General features: G+C 38.9%; 4 protein-coding genes and 1 long non-coding RNA gene across 7 annotated transcripts; all 5 read left to right on the top strand.

Moving 5' to 3' along the window:
- The first annotated feature begins 1,737 nt into the window (after positions 1 to 1,737).
- LOC112186955 lies at positions 1,738 to 2,382 on the top strand. The gene is made up of 3 exons (XR_002930940.2): positions 1,738 to 1,844; positions 2,141 to 2,230; positions 2,341 to 2,382. It is a non-coding gene; the product is annotated as an uncharacterized LOC112186955 (long non-coding RNA).
- A 1,793-nt stretch (positions 2,383 to 4,175) lies between these two features.
- LOC112183358 (stress-induced protein KIN2) lies at positions 4,176 to 4,981 on the top strand. Its single transcript, XM_024321712.2, has 3 exons — positions 4,176 to 4,327; positions 4,424 to 4,492; positions 4,693 to 4,981. Exons 1-3 carry the CDS (start codon positions 4,271 to 4,273, stop codon positions 4,765 to 4,767), a joined length of 201 nt encoding a protein of 66 aa, XP_024177480.1. The 5' UTR covers positions 4,176 to 4,270; the 3' UTR covers positions 4,768 to 4,981.
- A 6,110-nt stretch (positions 4,982 to 11,091) lies between these two features.
- LOC112185399 (stress-induced protein KIN2) lies at positions 11,092 to 11,897 on the top strand. The gene is made up of 3 exons (XM_024323641.2): positions 11,092 to 11,251; positions 11,357 to 11,425; positions 11,627 to 11,897. The coding sequence occupies exons 1-3, from the start codon at positions 11,195 to 11,197 to the stop codon at positions 11,699 to 11,701; spliced, it is 201 nt and encodes a 66-aa protein (XP_024179409.1). The 5' UTR covers positions 11,092 to 11,194; the 3' UTR covers positions 11,702 to 11,897.
- Positions 11,898 to 13,543: 1,646 nt separating this feature from the next.
- Positions 13,544 to 17,949, top strand: LOC112186289 (probable 2,3-bisphosphoglycerate-independent phosphoglycerate mutase). 3 transcript variants are annotated; one of them, XM_024324651.2, is made up of 6 exons: positions 13,544 to 13,716; positions 14,365 to 14,777; positions 15,083 to 15,228; positions 15,547 to 15,823; positions 16,472 to 16,744; positions 17,005 to 17,949. In XM_024324651.2, the coding sequence occupies exons 2-6, from the start codon at positions 14,469 to 14,471 to the stop codon at positions 17,479 to 17,481; spliced, it is 1,482 nt and encodes a 493-aa protein (XP_024180419.1). In that variant the 5' UTR covers positions 13,544 to 13,716; positions 14,365 to 14,468; the 3' UTR covers positions 17,482 to 17,949. The 3 variants fall into 3 exon arrangements, with proteins under 3 accessions (XP_024180419.1, XP_024180417.1, XP_040369718.1); XM_024324649.2 differs by having other exon boundaries at positions 13,545 to 13,854; XM_040513784.1 differs by lacking the exon at positions 13,544 to 13,716 and adding an exon at positions 14,064 to 14,248.
- A 742-nt stretch (positions 17,950 to 18,691) lies between these two features.
- On the top strand, positions 18,692 to 20,089 carry LOC112186290. The gene is made up of 2 exons (XM_024324652.2): positions 18,692 to 19,095; positions 19,175 to 20,089. Exons 1-2 carry the CDS (start codon positions 18,779 to 18,781, stop codon positions 20,022 to 20,024), a joined length of 1,167 nt encoding a protein of 388 aa, XP_024180420.1. The 5' UTR covers positions 18,692 to 18,778; the 3' UTR covers positions 20,025 to 20,089.
- Positions 20,090 to 20,174: the final 85 nt, after the last annotated feature.

The following is a 20,174-nucleotide window of genomic DNA, read 5'->3' as shown; positions in this document are numbered from 1 at the left end:
GAAGAAGGATTTAAATTTGGGGGTGGGGGTCTTAATTATCTCCTTCATCTCTCTCTCAATTTTCGATTTCTCGTAATTGTTCAATTTCAAAATCCGATCTTGAGGGTTTGGTGTTCTTCAATTTTGTCTTGAATTTGCGTTATTGGTTTGGTTGCGTTTTAGGCGGAGGATGAAGATTTGATGATAAAGGAGCCCAACCCTAAGAGAATGCATATGACTGACGATAAAGCAGAGAATTAGAAAAGCAAAGAAGAAGACAAAGCAAGCTGCTCTTCATCTTCTTCGACCGTGGGTGAGTTCCAGGTGGTTTATTTTTTTTTTTCCTTTCTTTCTGTTTAGTTCCAGTTCATTCGGACCATTCCCATCAGTATTATTGATCATATTGTCTTATGTCGATAATGAAAAGAAACAAATGGGGTCCTTGGTTGTTTGTTTGCTAGATTGGATCTTAATCTAATGAATGAGTATTATTCATTTCATATCACGACCATTCATACCACGCCCTGCAAAATTATTCGATGAACAAATGAATGAGTATTATTCATTTCATTCTACTAGGTTATTGCGCAACACTTACAGTATTTCTGATTTGCTTTGTTTTGATGCAGAGAAGGTTATACCAAAAGCTCGCCCAAAGGCTGAAGTTAAACCGTATAGACTCCTCACTTTTGGTTCAAACTAATGTATTTTATTATTGGTTATCCTTTTCTTTTTTGATTAATTTGAACATGACTCACTTGTGTTGTTCTTGATGTCTCTGTAGCGACCCGGAGGAGGAAAAGCAAGCTAGTCATGCTGAAAACGAGAAGTAGTTGCTCAGACGTTTCCATGTATGTATTATGACACTGATTCTCTTTAGCTTACAAGGGATGGTCTTCTTCTTCATGTAGCTCTGATTCTGTTATGAGTCCTGAGCTTCTTTTTTCTTCTTCTTTTTTTAACAGATATATATAGAGCCATGGCCTTGAGAACAATGATGAGGAAGATAGGGAGTAAACTGTTACCCAGGTTTTCATCCATGCATAGGGAATGCTCTTTACGTTACTCACTCTGCGCATGAGATGATTTATTTTTACTCTATTGTTGCCTTTTCTTTCTTATCAAACACATATGAAGACTGTCACTTTCACATTGATTCCATGGTTTTGATGCTCTTTTTCATGTTTCTTTTCCATCCATTTAGAAATTGATCCAGTTCAAGTTAGTTTAATTCAGAATGATTTTGATGGTATTTAGTCTTCACATGAAGTGAAATTGCTGCCTACTTGCTTCATTGTGTTTAGAATACATTCTATGATTGTTGTTGTGCTCCAATTTTGAATATAACCCAGTTGTTTCTAGTTCTGAACTCTTTGCAAGGTCTTTTTGGTTTGGCAACCGACTATTATGTGTTTACACTATGAATTTGTTGAGTAGTTGGGTTGTGAATAGCAGATGGATATTGGGTTTTTTGTAATAGGATTGCAATACTAGCAGTGAGTCTTGATCAGTGTTCTATATATCTTGTCGTGCTAATCAGAAGGATAGTGTAGTCGAGGAACTAGTTATATACACCACATTGGGCTAAGAATTTTATTTTAGAAATTTAGTGTCATTTCCATTGATTGTTTACTGTTATGCTTATCTTAGTTGCATTATAGTTGTATTGTAATCTGAAAGTTGTCATTATCATCAGCATCTTCAACTTTTTATCTATGTTTTATAGTTGTACAACTGCTGCGCAATAATCTAGTAGAGAAGTATCACCAAGAAATATATAGGCTCCTACAAAATTGATGATATGGTGAAGGTGGAAGGCTCCTGGGGTTGGTCTTGCTGCTCCACAGATTGGAGTTCCCTTAAGGGTAAGTTCTGCTTAGCTTTTGATCATTTCGTTCTTCGAAAATGTGTGTTCGTTTGAATGAAGAGTCAACTTGGATCACCATCGAACTCTATAGTTGTTGTTGATTTGATTGAAGTGATAAAACTGTAGTAGCTAGTTCGATTTAAGCTACATTGCTTTCTATTTATTTATTTGGTTAGAACGTTAGTATTTTTGTCTTAGTGGGAGGGTTGTATGTAGGTAATGGCTGTTTGGATATTGTGTTACAACAGTCTCTTATTTTGTCTAATAACAAGTTTGTCATTCTTATATCTGCAGATAATAGTCTTGGAAGATATAAAGGAATATATTAGTTATGCACCCAAGGATGAGATTAAAGTTCAAGAGAGACGGCCTTTCGATCTTTTGGTATGTTAATGTGTGATTATGTATGAGGTGAATATCCAAATAACGTATTAATTCCTTGCATTGAAGCAGTTGCACTTCACTCTAAAAATTTATTTGTTGTTTTGAGGCAGGTGATTATTAACCCAAAGCTTCAAAAGAAGAGCAACAGGACCGCAGTATTCTTTGAAGGCTGCTTAAGGTGAGGGTAAGAACTGTAAAACTCTACAATTAGCGAATTTGTAATGTTTTTGCCACTTTCCTTACTTCATAGCATGGTTTCTGACATTCAATGTATGATTTTTGATCTCCAATTTTGCTAACGTTGATCTCAAGGTTCTGTTTCTGGGACCATTATTGTTTGTTTCTTTAACTGATGGAATACCAAAATGCCAGCAGTACCCGAAGCAATATCTTCACAAAGCGGTATGTATTTTCATCTATATTGCTATGTTAGAACATAACAGTTCTGTGATTATCATTTACCAAAAATGTAGCAGGCAGGTAGTTACATTTCGGGTTTAGTTGCGCACTTGCGCTTAATTATGTAAAAAATTGAATAGTGGAGCATTCATTGACATGTTTTGACTTTTTAGTTCACACTGATGATAATCATAATAATTCTGTTGGGTAAAAATTGATTAGTGTAGTATTCAAGTAGCGCTGCAGTCTGCACTTTATCAATTATAAGAAGAGCTCCTTAGTTGCTGCTTATTTCTTTCCTTTTCTTTGTTTTCTGTAAGGTAGCTATCTATTTCAGCAAATATTTCAGCAAATAATTCTTTTGGATGGAGTTTGTATATAATATGGTATGTAGTTTGTTTGTGTAATATGCACCTATATATTGTTTCTTTTAGATACAATGCTCTAGAGAGGAGAGAAGCTTACAATGTCTTTACCTTTTATATTTCTTCCTAAGGATGAAGTCCCAACTAAGCCAAGATTGCCATCAAGTCCATGCCAAAAGCCTGAAATCAGTAATGCCACCACTGATTCCAATTAAAGATGAACGGGAGAAGCAAGAAAGCATCAATTGTTATATTATTTAGCATGAGAAAAAGAAAACAAGGTGATGAGCTCATGGCCTGTAAAGTATGCTGAAGCTCATGGCCTAGAAGGTCTGAAGTGCAATAGGCTTGAAATTTATGTTTGGGGCTGGCCTGACAATCTTTTAGTACATTTTTGGATGTATTTTGCTATGGGAGTTTATTGGAAATACTCCTTTTGTGCATATAATATTATCATTGTCAAATCCATTTAGGTACATTTTTGTGGATTATAACAATATTAGATATATATATAGATAAATGACTATTTATTTGGTATTTTGATTCCAGCATTGAATATGAATAATTCTTGTCATTGGACAACAAAATGAAAATATGTCAAGCTGATGAGGTTTATAGGTTAAAATCAGACAAAGTTTTTCTATAATTCACACAACGGTTTCTAATGATTTCATTGTCTCAAATGTCATGGTACGACGGTTAGAGTTATATGTGTTGTATGAAAGCAAATATACACTGAATTAGTCACACCACATTTATGTTGGAAGAACTGTCGTATGTATGCAATTTGCACAACGTCTTAAAAATAAAACTGACTTCTGAACAACAAAGAGACAAGGCTAGAATCCTAAAAACCGTGGTATGAATAGAAGTCACACCACGGCAAATTTCTGTCGACAGCTTGTCGACAGCATGTCGACAGATCTGCCGATCCATCAGACCACGAATTTAACTACACACCGTCGACCCAATGATCGGTGTACAACGGTTGAAAACCGTCGTGTGACAGCCTTTCATCAGACGACGCCTCGATAGACCACGGAAATGCAAAACGTGAGACGACAGTTTTAAACCGTCGTGTGAAGCTATTTGTGTAGTAGTGTGAAACTTGTACATCAACCATATGCGTAGCTCGACACTTGTCGAGCAAGGAATTGGATTCAAGAGGCTATATATACTCCTCACTAGTATCAACATTTCATCAAGCAAATTTGAGTTTGTAATCATCTCTATTCTTTCTTGGGTATTTGTGTAAAACAAAGAGTTACAGATCAATATGGACAACTCCCAAAGAGCTTCTCATCAAGCTGGCCAGGCCAAGGGCCAAGCTCAGGTCAGGATGTAGTTATATTATAACTTGATTTAATTTCACGGCCACAATGGTGGTGGTTAAATTTTGTTAATTTTATCATATGTTTGCCTGATGCAGGAAAAGGCCAGCAACATGATGGACTCGGCCAGCAATGCTGCCCAATCTGCCAAGGAATCAGCTCAAAATGTATGGTGAAACATTTCTTAATTCATACATTCATCTATCGAGTTATAGATGTTCACTCTCAGTTTGTTATTCTGCACTTGAGCTCAATAATTTATCATTTTATAACGTATTAGGATCACAATCTCGAAGTAGAAATAACTTTTGCCCTAACTTGTTTGTATTAAGTCATATTGCTAATTTATTGATTGATTGTGTTGCAGGCTGGTCAGCAAATGCAGCAAAAGGCACAGGGAGCTGCTGAATCAGTCAGGGATGCAATGGGAGGCAACAAATGAAGCTGATCGATGAAGAATCTTGACCATCATTAGCCTTTTTGTTTTGTTTCCCATATTTTCGATTTCCACATCAATTTTTGTTCCCCACTTTTTATCTTTCGGAATTGATTTTCGCTTTTGAAGTTGTACCTTTCTTCTGATCTTGCAAGAAGAAAGTTTCCACATTGTTATCACTTGCTATTCAATAATTCCAAGGATTTTTCTACTCTAGCAAGCACCAGTGTCTAATGAATGTTTGATATTACAATCGATTTTTGATTGTTGTGGCATGGAATTTTTGGTAGCCAGATTGCCGAACAATCTGCCAAACACACAGAGATAGATATTGTTTGGACTTTGGAGATATGGGAAAGCTTTTAAAATCAAGTTCTCTCAAGTGCAATAATTAATATTACAATTCAAACCGGCCTGTCATTTTGGTACATTGCGCACATGTATTGCTCATACTTATTTGAGTAATTAATCTCCCTAATTACTGATGCAAATCAAATCCAAAACCAACCCTAAGATAGCCAGGCATGGGCACAATTAGGGTACGGTGCATGTCACACATCCTATACGCAGTTGAAGAAAGCTATAGAACATCAGCTTCATTATTCCCTTCAAGCTAAGGATAAGTTGGTAGACTTGCTGTTGAGCTGATTTCCAACACTGCTGTGTGGATAAGTCGAAGCCACACATCAAGGTTGACGCTTAAGTATATATGTCTCGTTTGAGACAACTTCAACCTTGTTTTGGATACTCTCTTCTTTCAACTAGACTTGTGAACACATAAAAATGAGGATCTGATTTGTTGCAGAGGAACACGGATAATTGGGTAAGCTACTGTATTGAAACCTGTGCTGGAAAAACCAATCAATTAAACATTGTATGTTTTGAGGATAGCCATGCAGATGATAATGTTTAAACTTAATGAGTTTGAATTCCCTCTTATTTGCTTGCCCATGCATAGATTTGTATTGTTGGAACTTTGGTCACATGCAGAAACTTGCAACCTAAAATCGGTACTGGGTATCATGTATTTTTCCCTAAACCTTATTTTATTTTAAAGGGAAAATGGTCTGTACGGTAGCCCGTCTTTGGCTCCTTATAACTTTTGGTACCTGACAAAAAAAAAAAATCAATACGGTACCTAAAGTTCTCTGCCCGACCGAGGATTGGTACATATGGCCGTTAGCTCCGTTACTTAGTCTGCCAGCTGGCAATTTTTGAAGGGTATTTTCGTCATTTCATGCCTTAATTTTTTGCTTTTTATTTTTTCTAAGCATCTCTCTCTCTCTCTCTCTGGTCCTATCGCCTTCAACCCCCGAAAGCCCCAAGGTTGAACTACAAGAACAAGAAGAAGAAGAGTCTATGGATCACAAGAAGCTCTAAAACGACGACGATCCGATGGTGGAAGACACCTCATCCGTTAGCCATCTGCTGTGTTTTGTATTGGGCTCAAGCAACCCAGGTCCTTTTTTTATTTTTATTTTTTATTTTGAGAAGAAACCCAGGTCTGAACGGCCGGTGGTGGAGGGTAACCACCTAAAGAAACGGCGATGGTGGACGGAAAACCACCTAAAGAAACGGCGATGGTGGACGCGTGGAGGCAGATTTCTCCGAGTTTTGCTCACCAAACGTCATTGTGCCCAGAGTGATTTCGCTAATTTAGAGGTCCGAGTTGCCGAGCTTCCGGTACTGTAACGCCGTCTTCTGGTCCTGATTGACAGTGATGGTGGTTGGTCTGAGAGAGCTCTTCCGCCTCCGAAGGCTTCTTGCGATGGTTCTGGTCTTTCGAGGCTAGTAAGGTGAGGTTAATGCGGTGGCGTGGTTGCAGAAGAAGGTGGTGGCGCACGAGGCCATGGCGATGGGTCAGCTTGCTCCATTTGCTCTCGGCCCCTTATCGGAATTTGACCGTTAACGAAATCAAGGTTCTAGAGTGTGTGAGAGACTGTGTGACTCTAGTGCGGCCATTACAAGGAGCATAAATTCATTGCCTCTGTTTCTTTTGCATTGCTCCAGATCCAAGGAGTATAGCTGCATTGTTAGCTAGAGATATTTTAGTCTTCCTTATGGCCCAGCTATCTATTTTGTTTGCTAGCTATTCCAAATAGCTTATGTACTGAAAGTCTGAAACAAGGCCATTATTCAGGCATCCAAGAAATGAAGTTAATATGCCCTAATTCTGGGTTTCTTCTTTTGGCAATGGTCTGGAGAAGATGATGCGTTTGAATCAATGTAAGACATAGTAGAGCAATACCCAATGTTCGGTCGAATCAATTCGTTACCCGAATTTGAAAATTCATCAAGAACTCTAGAAATTCAACATTTTGGGAATTCTCACAAGATTAAACCATAAGATTCAAAACATACCTCAATGGATTCGTGATGCAAAGAGTAGTAAAAACCCAGAAGGATTCGCATCAATTTGGTTTGTAATTCCATGAAAAGAAGCTTGAAAATTACAAAAATGGAGGAGAACTGAGGAAAAAAAAAAATTTGAGGAAAAAACAAAACAGAAAAAGAATAAAGGGTAAATTGGTCATTTTATGATCAAAATTGCCAGTTGGCAGACTAAGTAACGGAGCTAACGGCCATATGTACCAATCATCGGTCGAGCAGAGAACTTCAGGTATCGTATTGATATTTTTTTTTGTCAGGTACCAAAAGTTATAAGGAGCCAAAGACGGGGTACTGTACGGACCATTTTCCCTATTTTAAAATAAAGAAAAATATTCAAAATGAAGCATTGCAAATGCTTCATCAAGCTATAATCTAAAAATAACTAATAACGTTTTTTTTTTTTTTGAAGATTAATAGATAATTTCATTAACTTAACCTTGGCCAGAAAGCGCGTACATCAGATGCTGTCTCATACGGTTATACTAAAATCATAAAGGGTCCTTGACCCAAAGCACCAAAATAAGCAAAACTTATCCCACTTACCCCAGTAACAGATTTTTGTTCCCACATACACAATTTAACACCAAATGACTATTTTACCCTCCACCCAATTAAAGAATTACAATTGTGCCACTCTGTACACACTCTCTCTCTCCCCCCGGACACCGATTCTCTCTCTCATTCTCCGATCTGCGTTTTCTCTCTCTCTCTCTCTCTCTCTCTCTCTCTCTCCCCGCCCTGCAAAACCACGACGCCAACTCCGCCTACTACCAGAGTCGGGCTGCCTACCACGGCGTCGTCACCAACTCTCTCTCACCGCCGTCGAGCATGTCTGCAGTCGCCGTCAAACGATTCCGATTCTGAACTCGACCGCTCAGCTGCCATCGTCATCAACCTCAACAACTCGGCCTCCAACTCCGATTAACACTTCAACCGCTCAGCCAACGAGGAGAAAGCCGATCTGATCATCTTTGGCTAGGATTGATGAGGACCACATCTCCATTTGCAGCCTCGATTGCACGATCGTTGGCAATCGTGGATGAGGAGAAAACCGGATTGATCGACCTTCCCCTATAACGACGCCGTTTTCACTGAGGAGGATTTTGCTAGCATTTCGAGGATTGGAGAGAGCAGCAAGCACGGCCACCGGTGATGTCTGGCCGGATTTCTGGGTTTTTGCTTCGATTTGGTGCCCAGAGTATTTCTCTGGGTGGCCAAATCAATTTTTCTCTTCCGTTTTTTTTTTTTTTTTTTTTAAGTAATGGGGCAGAGAGAAAGGGAAATTTTTTTTGAATGTCTATTGGGGCAGTAGACATCTATTGGGGGGCAATATGCATTTTTAAATTAATATGATCTCTTTGTTTTTTTCTTTAATCAAAGTTTTATTTGTCTAATTTTAGGAATATTAGTTCCCATTTCAGCTACTGACAGTTCTATTGGGGGGCAATAGACGCCTATTGGAGGGCAATACATGTCTGATAGACATCTATTGGGGGGCAATAGACGCCTATTGGTGGGCAATACATGGCTGATAGACATCTATTGAGGAACAATAGACGTCTATTAGGGGACAATAGACGTCTATTTGACATAGACTATTAGGGCAATAGACGTCTATTGGGGGGCAATAGACGTCTATTGGGGGGCAATACATGGGTGATGGTCGTCTATTGGGGGGCAATACATGGCTGATAGTCGTCTATTGGGGGGCAATAGTTGGCCGGATTCCGGCTGCCGGAGACCGGATTCCGGCGGCCGGTGACCGGATTCCGGCGGCCGGTGACCGGATTCCGGCGGCCGGTGACCGGATTCCAGCGAAGACTCCCATGGTTTCTCTCTCTTCTATTTTCTCTCTATCTCTAAGTAACAAAGTGGTAAGGGTAAAATGGTATTAAAAAAAATTAAAAAACAAAAAAAAAATCTTAATGGGGTATTAGGGAAGACCTCCTTAGAGTGTTTTGGGTAAGAGATAATTAAAAAAACTTAATGGGGTAAGTGGGAAAAAAATCTCTAAAAATGGTGTAAATGGACAAAACCCCAATCATAAATGGCATTCACAAGTTGCCAAGTAGAAGACAGGTGACCCTCACTGTTAACACATGCGCTCACTTATTGAGCCTAACAACAAAGAAACAAAACCCTCACTACCAACATCTCATGAAACAGCAACCTAGTCTCCTAGAGACTTTAATTGGTGTACAACTAGAGAAACTAAGATAAAAGTAGTAGAAGACCTAACTTCTAGTATTAGGCAAGGAGACCTAGAAAACCTAAAGCTTTCATTTGCCCTTGTCTCTTGGGCTTGGAGCAGAACCAATGGCTGTAGGATAGGTGGTGAGCCTCAGAGGGACACCACTAGACTTCTTATTAGAATGCTAGATCTTATTCTTGCTTCCAAGAGGCATGCCAGTCCTCTTCTTCGAAGTTACAAGAGTAACATCATTGTCATCTTCAATCAACCCCAAAGCATCAGTCTGTAAAGTTGGAACCTTGCCACCCAAGATGGTTTTGAACTTCTTGGGAGAAGGATTGCAACCACCATTGCGGTCCCGTTTCTTGGAATGCAACCCCTCCTGCTGCACCACCTGCATCATACCTGTAGATTCATCACAAACAGCGTCAATGGTAGGCTCCAAATCTGGAACCCGATCACATTCTAGCCCATGCTCCATCGCAGAATCAACAGCCACTGCTATAGGTGACGAACCAGTAGGGAAAACAGGATTGGGAATGGGGCGCTCCACTAGGAGGACAACAGGCTTCTTCTTCTTTGGGATGGAGGAGGAAGCAGTGAAGAGATCACACTTATTCTTAGCAGAGAATGAGAAGGAGCCTTCAGAGGCCGAAGGTTCGGGAAAGTTCAAAACCCTAAGTGCAGAGACAATCGTGTTGGGCTCCTCACAAGAAATTTCAACATGCGTGATGAGACCACATTGTGAGCATCTCCCTTTCAGTTGCTCAAATTGAAACTGCAGAACGGGTTCAACACCAACATCCAGAAAAACTTTGCGTTCAAGTAAGACCGGTTTAGAGATATCATGAGTAAATAAAACCTTAATTGATCCCTTCTTGAATTCCTTCTTATCATAATCCAAGAAACCACCCAAGAGATTACCGATTAGAGTGAAGTTCTCAGGTTCTTCATACAAGGGTGAGATTCCAGAAACCCTACCCCAAACTCGAACATGCTTGAACTGAACTTCATAGAGTAGCTTAACGCCATCATAATCTTCAAAGTAAACCGGGGCTTGATCAAAGCACCAGACCCCACCCCCCCCCCCCCCCCCCCCTTAGAGTACCTTGTTACGATCATGTACTGATTCAAAGGAGAACAAGAAAAATTCCCAGCCCGTTCCTGAATCCTGAAATCTTTATCCACCATCCAAGTACGATAGAAGTGGGCTTTGAGATCCTTTGGATCAACTAGCTTATGGGTCCGAGGTTTGCCAATTAGAAAAGATTGGGTGGTCACAGCATCAATAGAAGCCATAGAATGAAAGGAGAGGAATCAAGGAGAAAAGAAAACGATAGCGGAGGCTACTGAAGGAGGCTAGGGTGCTGTAGAAGGCTATGGTTGAGAGAAAAACTATCCTAGGATTTAAATTTTTTTTTTAAAAAAACTAATAACGTTAATATTCCCAAAAGGTTTTTATTCAATTTTTTTTTAATATCATATAAAATATAAGGTCCAATGTACTATTCGACTCCAAAGTTCAAAAAGCTAGGTTTAAAATTGTAAATAAAGGCAAACCAATCCCGCTCCCGTATATAAAGATCTACGGCCACGTTTGAGTTGAATACCGGAAATCAAACTCATTCAAAAGCAGTAGTCCTTGTCTTTAGCCTGAAACTTATATATCCATCGATCAACCATAAACGTAGCTATAACACATGTCAAGCAATGAGATCAATCTGATTCAAGAAGCTATCTATAAATACCTCCTCTCTGCTATCAACATTTCATCAAAGCAAATTTGAGTTTTCGATCAGCCTCTTAATTATTCTTTTGTTGTTTGTGTAAGAGAAAGACCTACAGATCAGAATGGACAACTCCCAAAATGCAGGCTACCAAGCTGGCCAGGCCAAGGGCCAAGCTCAGGTTAGAATCTAACTTTTAACCTAATTTCATGGTTACACTCGTGGTGGTGGTGGTGGTGGTGGTGGTTAAGTTTTATTATTTTCACCATATTTTTGTTTGATGCAGGAAAAGGCCAGCAACTTGATGGACTCGGCCAGCAATGCTGCCCAATCTGCTAAGGAATCAGCCCAAAATGTATGGTGAAACATGTATTTAATCATATATTCACCTGTCGAGTTTTACATGTTCACTCTCAGTTTGTCATTCTCCACTCCGAACTCAATAACTTATCAATTTATGATGTATTCAGATCACAATCCCAAAGTATAGATAATTTTTGCCCTAACTTGTTTACATTAAATGATATTGCTAATTTATTGATTGATTGTATTGCAGGCTGGTCAGCAAATGCAGCAAAAGGCACAGGGAGCTGCTGATTCAGTCAGGAATGCAATGGGAGGCAACAAATGAAGCTGATCGATGAAGAATCTCGATCATCATTGGCCTTTTTGTTTTGTTTCCTACATTTTTAATTTGCACATCGATTTTTGCTTTTGAATTTGTATCTTTCTTCTGCATTGCAAGAAGAAAAGTTTCCCCACATGTTATCATTTGCTACTCAGAGAGCATGAATAGCCAATAATACAACGAATTAATTTAAATTCTACTCGATCTAGCACCCATTTCAGAATTGATGAATTTTGATTGTCTTGGCATGAAAATATCCATCTATTGCCAAACTATATATATGCCAAACACACAAAGGTAGAGATAGCTTGTTTTGGCAATCATGCATGGAAAAGACTTCAAAATACTTCTCTTAATTAAATGCAACATTACAATGCCAGCTACTCATCCCTTTGGTAGAATATTGTATTCTCATACTTATTTGGGAATTCGGTACAAGCTTCCAATCTAGATATACAGTTTAAGCAGCTAACTAATTAATTGGTAGTTACTTTGTGCCAAAACGAAATCTACAACTAACCCTAAAACAGAGCATTGGGTTATTCAACTAAGAAATTTCTTGATGATATATACCAACTTCATGTTTTAAGACATTCCCAATCACGATGAAGTACAAAATAGCATAAAATTCAAAGGATTAAGATCCTCTAAAGTTACTTCTCTGCAGTTTTTGTAAATTTCATAAAATCCGAACCACTAATAGAATCTGATGGTAAAGAACAACGCCACATCATCTAGAATAAAAATTGGCTTTTTCTTGACAACTGACGGCAACTCCTGCCGTTAACAGTCCTCTCTCTTTGATTTACCTCTGAATATACCAACTCCTTCAGTTAAACAATGATTTTCTTGGTCTATCGCTGGGATCTGACCCAAGTTTGTTTAAGCGTGTTTGATGTGGTGGAGTTAACCCAAATTTGTTTGGGTCCTAATCATTTTGTGGCATAATTGATTGATGGGAATAGAAGTTCTGTGATCCCAGGTTCTTTGCGTTCTAAATTTCTCATACTAATGTGTTTCATGATCGATGAGGGGTACCTCCCATTTTGTCTATGCACACTTCATTAATCTGAATGCTATGATTTCACTTTTTAATCAATTATAAGTAACAATTCGCAAAAAATAAGATCTAATGCTCAAAATCTAAAGATTTGATGAAGAACACAGCAAGTCAGCTGTTAGCAACCCATCTTCTCTCTCACAAACACCACATAAACCCGAAACAGAACAAATCATAGTAGCCAAATCCATTTCTAGTCGTGAATATATGTTTTTTGTGTTGTTTTTGTAATTCATATAGTCAATTCAATCAAGAATTTTGGGCTGCTCCATTTTGATCTATATGCAGGTTCTACGGGAAGGAAGAGACACACTAGCAAAAGGGATAGTCATGGTACTGACGCTCCGTTCGCCAAATTGTTATGCCAGATGATGTGGCATTGTCCTCAATCATTGGATTCTATTAATGATTTGGATTTTATGAAATTTACAAAAACTGCAGAGAAATAACTTTAGAGGATCCTAATCCAAATTCAAATCATATTGACAATCATAAAATTAGCTCAAGCTTTGGTAGAAATGATGGTCTAGGGGAGGTTTATATTTGTTTACTAGTATTTTTAGGTCATAAACTATACTTAGCCAGTTTATAAGTACTAATTTTTTCCTTTCAAAAAAAAAAAAGTTCTAATTTTTCATTTGAGAATAAATAAATAAAATTGTATTATTATAAATTACTGATTAGAGGCTAAGTAACACGTTAGAAATTAGAGCGGACACGATCACACGAATGACTTAGATAGTTTCATGTCACATGAAACACCAATACATCATGTGCCGAGTAGAAAATAGAAAAGAAAAAAAAAAAATTTCCTTTCATCCTGAAAGAAGGGCGAGGGGAGAAACGAACAGGCCCAAAATCATCCAAACAACCCAAGATACAGAAAATTGAAAACGACTTGTATTTTCACTGGGAATCAATCCTCTGCTTTCAAGTTTGAAGCTTTACACAGAATAAGGTACGAAGATAGAGACCTTCAGGCTTCAGCCATAGTCAATTCCTCAAGCAAATTCTGAAACCACAAACCCAGTTCCAAAAAGCAATTCTTTTTATTTTTGGGTCCACAAACAAGAATCTCCATTGCAGCCATTTCGAGGTAGCACAATTCAATACTCTGCATCAAGAATGTCATGTTCTTAGTAACTGTTAGATTGATTTGCATGCATCTATCATCTATGTGTTGTTTAGTGCTTTAGATTCCTTCATCAGTGTCTTATGATCAGTTTTGGTAAAGATTGGAGCTTTGAGAAATGGTGTTAATCGTAGCTGCTTGATTGTACTTGTTTTGCCACTAGTTTGGTTTCTGTACCCTTTGTTGTTTTGTCTGATGGTTTTTAATTGGAGAAACCACTTTGTTCCGTGAGTATTTAATTAAGTTCAGGTTTCTATTCTTTTCATGAGGGTGTAAGATTTGGTGGGTATCTATTTCAATTTTGATAGCAATTGGAAGCAGCATAAGGTTGTTGTTTGAAGTTTGAACCATCACTCAAGTATGGAAAAATTTATCATTTGATCTAAATTTAACAACATCTCTGATTGAATTTGTCATGAATGTCAAGATGGCTGAAATGATGACAGTGCTTCTTCTTTGTTTATTTGGTTGCAGGTTTGAGATGCTCCAGTGACTCTGCTTTGAACAAATCTGTGTCACGAAGAAAGGAGGGGACCCAAAAGAACATAAGATTCCATTGTTCTTGAAAACCCAGATACATGGGGCATCCCCAGCAGCCAAAAAGAAGAGTGGCATTTTTGTTGATTGATGGTGTGGGCGATGTGTCAATACCAAAGTTGGGATTTAAGACTCCTCTTCAGGCAGCCAAACTGCCAAATTTGGATGCCATAGCATCCGCTGGAGTTAATGGTCTAATGGACCCTGTTGAAGTTGGTCTGGGTTGTGGAAGTGACACAGCCCACCTTTCTCTAATGGGTTACAACCCTAGGGTATATTACCGGGGCCGTGGTGCATTTGAGTCCATGGGAGCAGGATTGGCAATGTCACCAGGTGACATTGCATTTAAGGTGAGTATTATTTTAATCATCTCATTTCTTCATAAAATGGTAGCTTGTTATAATGATAGTTACAACATGATCCTGGATGAGCAGTTTCAACTTGATGCATTGCAGTTGATCATTATCACATAAGATACAGAAGCCATGGGGCTGATATTGGTCCCATATCAACTTGATATAATTAATGGTTAGCATAAAAATAGGACAGTCATTTCAGCAAAATGTTTGTTGCCATAAATGCTATTCTTCAGATTATGTTTGTTCTAGAGTCCAGGGTGTTCCACAACATAATGATTGCGAACTTTTGTTTTCAGTCTAATTTTGCAACACTGGATGAAAAAACTGGAATAATTATCAGTAGGAGGGCTGACAGACACTTTGAAGAAGAAGGGCCCATACTGTGTGCAGCACTCGATGGAATGAAGTTGCCATCTTTTCCCGAATATGAAGTCAGAGTCAGGTGCAAATGCAAATGTTTATTGTAACTGATGTAACAGGCTTCTTATTTGATGTGCATGTATGTATCTCTTTTATCTGAGTGTTTGATCAAACCCTACCTCCTTTATGCAGACAGCTGAAAGATTATCAAAAGTTTATTCTAATTCAATTCTGTTTGAAAAAGAAAGTTTGAAATATTGATAAGCTTTCAAGGTGACTGGCCTTCGCACCTCTAGTATTATAAAGTTTGACTGTTTTCAATTCTTAAGAGCACATTGTCTGCCCACTGGTTGCAAGTACTTTCAAATACCTAATTCTTTCAAATGCTCATTTGCTACAGGTATGCAACAGAACATAGATGTGGAGTGGTTGTAAAAGGACCAAGTTTAAGTGGAAACATATCAGGAACAGACCCTTTGAAGGACAACCGTTTACTTTTGCAAGCTGAAGCTCTAGATGGTAGTGACGAGGCACGGCATACAGCTAAAGTTGTTAACGAGTTATCCAAGGAAATATCAAAGATTCTCATTGCTCATCTACTGAATGCAAAGCGGGCCTCTGAAGGGAAGAACATAGCTAATGTTGTCCTTTTACGAGGCTGTGGTATCCGGATTGAGGTCAGTTATCTCAAACCTACGTGATTTTGTATTGCATCATGTTGAACTAATTACTCAGCAAACCAGATGCAATCTTCTAAGTTCTTGCATATAATAGCTTTCTCTGCTGTTATTTAGTGGTCAGACAGCCACCATGTGCAGGAACACTCCTCTGGAATATCTAATGTTTCTATACTTGGCCTACTTTGTCTTGTTATTATCATACATCATAATTCTGAATGTGTCCATTCTCATGATTTATAAGTTCTGGAATCTGGTGTTCAGCTTCGCTCTTCTGATACTTCAGTATGTGCCTATACTCTTGTATATTAATCTTTTGATCTGAACAGCAACTGGTGGACATTAGGGGTTATTATTTCTTTCTGGCAGCCTCATAGTTAATGCTTGAACTTCCCACAACTAGTTGTTTTAGTAATACTTCTGAAAGTACTAGGCATATCCCATTAGAATGTCAACTTTTATAGAATATTGAAAGCCTAAGAGATCTCCAATCCAAGGATATCCTTAGGCAGTTAGGCCTACAAGCAATTTTGGCCGTACAAGATCCCAACCCTCTTGTGATGGTTTACATATTAGGACACATATATTAAAAAAAAATGTACATCATGTCTCCTGTCTTCTTTTTCTAAAACACTCGACATATTTCAGGTTTCTCCGTTTGCAAAGAAACATGGGTTATGGCCTTGTATGGTAGCTCCAACAAAAATCATTGCTGGATTGGGCTTATCTCTTGGCATTGATATCCTGGAAGCTCCTGGAGCAACTGGAGACTACAGAACACTTCTAACTTTCAAAGCAACTGCAATAGCCAAGGCACTCTCGGCTCCTCTGCAGTCTTGCCCCAATGTGTTTGTGCCAGGGGAAGATGAACACAAACCAGGCCGATCAGATGGCTATGATTTTGGGTTCCTCCACATAAAGGTCATATCTGAGCTTCGACTCTTCATATATTTCCACATTGAAGCAGAACACATCTTTGTTTATTTAGTTTCCTGAAATGAAAGAAGTTGATGGGTGGAAGCAATTGCTTGCCAGTAAACTTTAATGTTGGATGCTCTGCTTGCTTGCTTAGTTGTTGGTCCCAGATAGGGTTTCATACTGAGGCAGATTGTTATGAGATTTCAATACTTAGGTCCCCATTTCATAATTGGTAAAGGAATCTCTTTTTGTTTGCATTGCAGGCTATAGATGATGCAGGTCATGACAAGGCAACCATTTTCAAAGTCAAAGGATTGGAAGCTGTGGATCGAGCTATAGGGCAGCTGGCCAGGCTCCTTTGGGAGACTGAATCAACTGGAAAATTTCAGTACTTTCTTTGTGTCACAGGAGACCACTCTACCCCAGTTGAATATGGAGACCACAGCTTTGAGCCAGTTCCGTTCACAATATGTTCATTGAAAGATTTTGTGGGTGTTGTAGGTGTGGAAACGATTTTGGGTTGTTCGCTTGATCCATTTCCTCTTCCAACCGTAAAAGAGTGTGAATATCCAACAGAACATGTCGAGATGGAACAAGAGCCCACCAAACAGCCTCGAGCTTTCAGTGGTGATTCAGTTTGTGAGTTTAATGAGATAGCGGCAGCAAGGGGATGTCTTGGACGTTTTTCTGGCGGTGAGATGATGGGAGTAATAAAGAATTTCCTGGAGCTAGAAGCATGAGCTGCTCAAGTCGAAAGTGTGCTGCGACCACTGGGTATATGCCCCACCAAGGAAATTGGCTACAAATCCTACAATTCAATGATATGTAGTGAAGTTTTGAAATCCTTTAAGAAAACAAGAGAATTGAAAATAAGCATGCCAAGAGGTTTTCCTTTCTAAATCTTTCCATCTTTTTCAAACATTTCTTCAGGTAGACTTCTTTTATGAAGTCTGATCCTTCCTCTTCTGGTATACTATCACTCTTTACAATTTACATTACATGCAGACTAGGCGTGTAAAAGAGGTGTTTAATCAAATTTTTCTGTTGATTGCTAGTACCAGATGCAGAAAACAATTTAGAGCTATCTGGCTTTGAAAGTAGACGCTCCAAGTGAATTTTCAGTTCCCCCGTCAAGCAATGAAAGGATTGTTTGATAGGCCAAGCAGCAAATGTTTAGACTGAAAAACCTTGAAAAAAAAACATGAACAGTTTCTGTTCGTATGATACAGCTTAACAAGTCGGATTACATATACCACTTGCTAGATAAGCTACATCCTTCAACAGTCCACGGTCCACAGGCAAATAGTCATTAAGCTAAGCTTGGCCATGGTCATGCTGTGGCAGTCTTGGAACTGGTGTAGGCCACCATGGAAGCACAAATTGGAATACTCTACCAGAAAAAGGCTTTACACCCATCTTTGACCAGCTTCCTGTACCAATGTTCTTGACAGTGTCTTCATGTACTTAAATAGGAATTTCAGAGGATATTCATCTGTCCTATATCTTTTTTGACTCTTCGATGTTTTATTTCTGTTGGACTGTTCGATTTATCATCCTAACCTGCAGTGTTAGATTCTTAATGATTCAATTTCAATCGACTTCTGCTATATATGCAATGAAGTTTCATATCCAGCTATCCTATACTATATGGTGAGAGTTCACTAAATTTTGACACAAATCAATGAAATCATGACAACATAAAATGTTGTTGGTCTGCAATTGACACATTCCACTACCACTTGTAGCTTCCAATAAGAATTGGAAGTTCTTTTCCAACTTCAAAGTGTGTGCGCGCCCTTTGTAAAGATCAATAGTCTAAAGTCGTGAGTTGCATGTAAAATATGGCGCAAGTAGTAGTGGAACATAAAGTTTCTTTATTTCACTTTAGTTTTGCTTTATTTACATTATGGAAATCATCTCATCAGACACCAACTTCTTTTCTTAATTTATAAGAAAAATAAACTGATTAAACACCTCCCTCCTCCCTCACAACAATTGCAGACCACACTAGCACCAAAAACAGACAGAACTAGAAAGATGTATGTGACAAAACCTCTTTCCATGTACCGGAAATCTCCAAACACTCTTTCCATACAGCCACCAGATGCTCCTTATTCCGGTCATTTAGTAGTTACAGATGAAGAAGCAGAAGCCCAAGACTCATGTTGTTGGGGTATCTGCAAGCGTGACCAGATTAAGCAACTACCATTTCCACAGGACAAGCTACTCACCGTTGTTTATACATCGGATTACCAAGAAGCATATACCACCAAAGTTTGGTTCATCCCGGTTCTTGATCAGCCTCTATCTTCTAATTGCTACTATGTTATCAAAGCAAATGGAAGACACAAAGGGTTTGCTCTTATTATACTTATATTTCATCTCATAAACTTTTTCCATGCACTGTTTTCTAAGTAGTACATGTCTGTGCAGGAAAGCATGCAGATGTTCTAAAGAGAGGGACATAATGAATTGTTGCTTCAGAGACTTCGTGAGGGACAAGAAACCAACACTTTTGAATCTCAGAAACATATACCAACAGGTTAAGATTCATCGGCACCAAGGAGGTGGTTTTTTTGCGGAGTCTGTAGCTCCTGATGGTGTTCCTCCTAAATTTCTAAGAAGGAAAGGATGGGAAATCCGCAGCTCAAGTTTGTACCGATGGCAATTAAGTGATGCCTTGGGCCTCGATGCTTCCCTCCGATCACGTTTCCCTGACTTCAACTTTCCCATCTTTAAGAAACGTTCAGCTTCTAATGTTGTGGGCAAATGGTACAGTCCGTTTATGTTTGTGAGAGAGAAAGCAACCATGAGACGCCAGATGAAGAAGACAAAATTTTACAGAATAACTCTCCAGCAGTGGTGGGAAGAGATTTACGCCTGTGGGAATACTAGCAACGAAGGCAATGTTGTGAATGTGGATGTAAGCGTGCAAAGGGAAGTGGCTTTCGTATCTGCCGTGGAAGCTGTCATGGACGATAGAAATGGTCGTACTGGGTTCTCTTGGTTCAAGGCTTATAATCCAGATAGCCAAAAACTGGTCACCGTAGGTCTGAGTTCAGCAATTGTCCAGAATATGAAATGGGTCTTAGAGGCAGGAGGGTGGGTTACTGGGGACGAAAGAGACGCAAGGGTGCAGAAAGTAGAAGAGACTACAAGCAGGTGGAGGAAGTTTGGCTGTTATGTTCTGGTGGAGAGTTTCTACTTGAGAAGAATGGATGGAAGCTTGGTATTGAGACGTGATTTTAGGCACACAAATAACATTCGATGTAAGTGGGAATAACCTATTGAAATTAAATTGTCGTTCTGGGCTCAGTTTATTGTTTATACATGCATCCTCCTTACAGACCTCACAATTCATATAGCATAGGTAAAATGGCTCAAAGCTTGTCAAGGTTACACCATGTTTTTCTGTTTTATCTCAATACTCCAA

This window comes from Rosa chinensis, chromosome 2 (assembly GCF_002994745.2).
Source record: "Rosa chinensis cultivar Old Blush chromosome 2, RchiOBHm-V2, whole genome shotgun sequence".
In the NCBI taxonomy this organism is placed as follows: Eukaryota; Viridiplantae; Streptophyta; class Magnoliopsida; order Rosales; family Rosaceae; genus Rosa; species Rosa chinensis.
The sequence above is the reverse complement of the archived record's forward strand: the minus strand, read 5'-3'. Positions and strand labels throughout refer to the sequence as shown.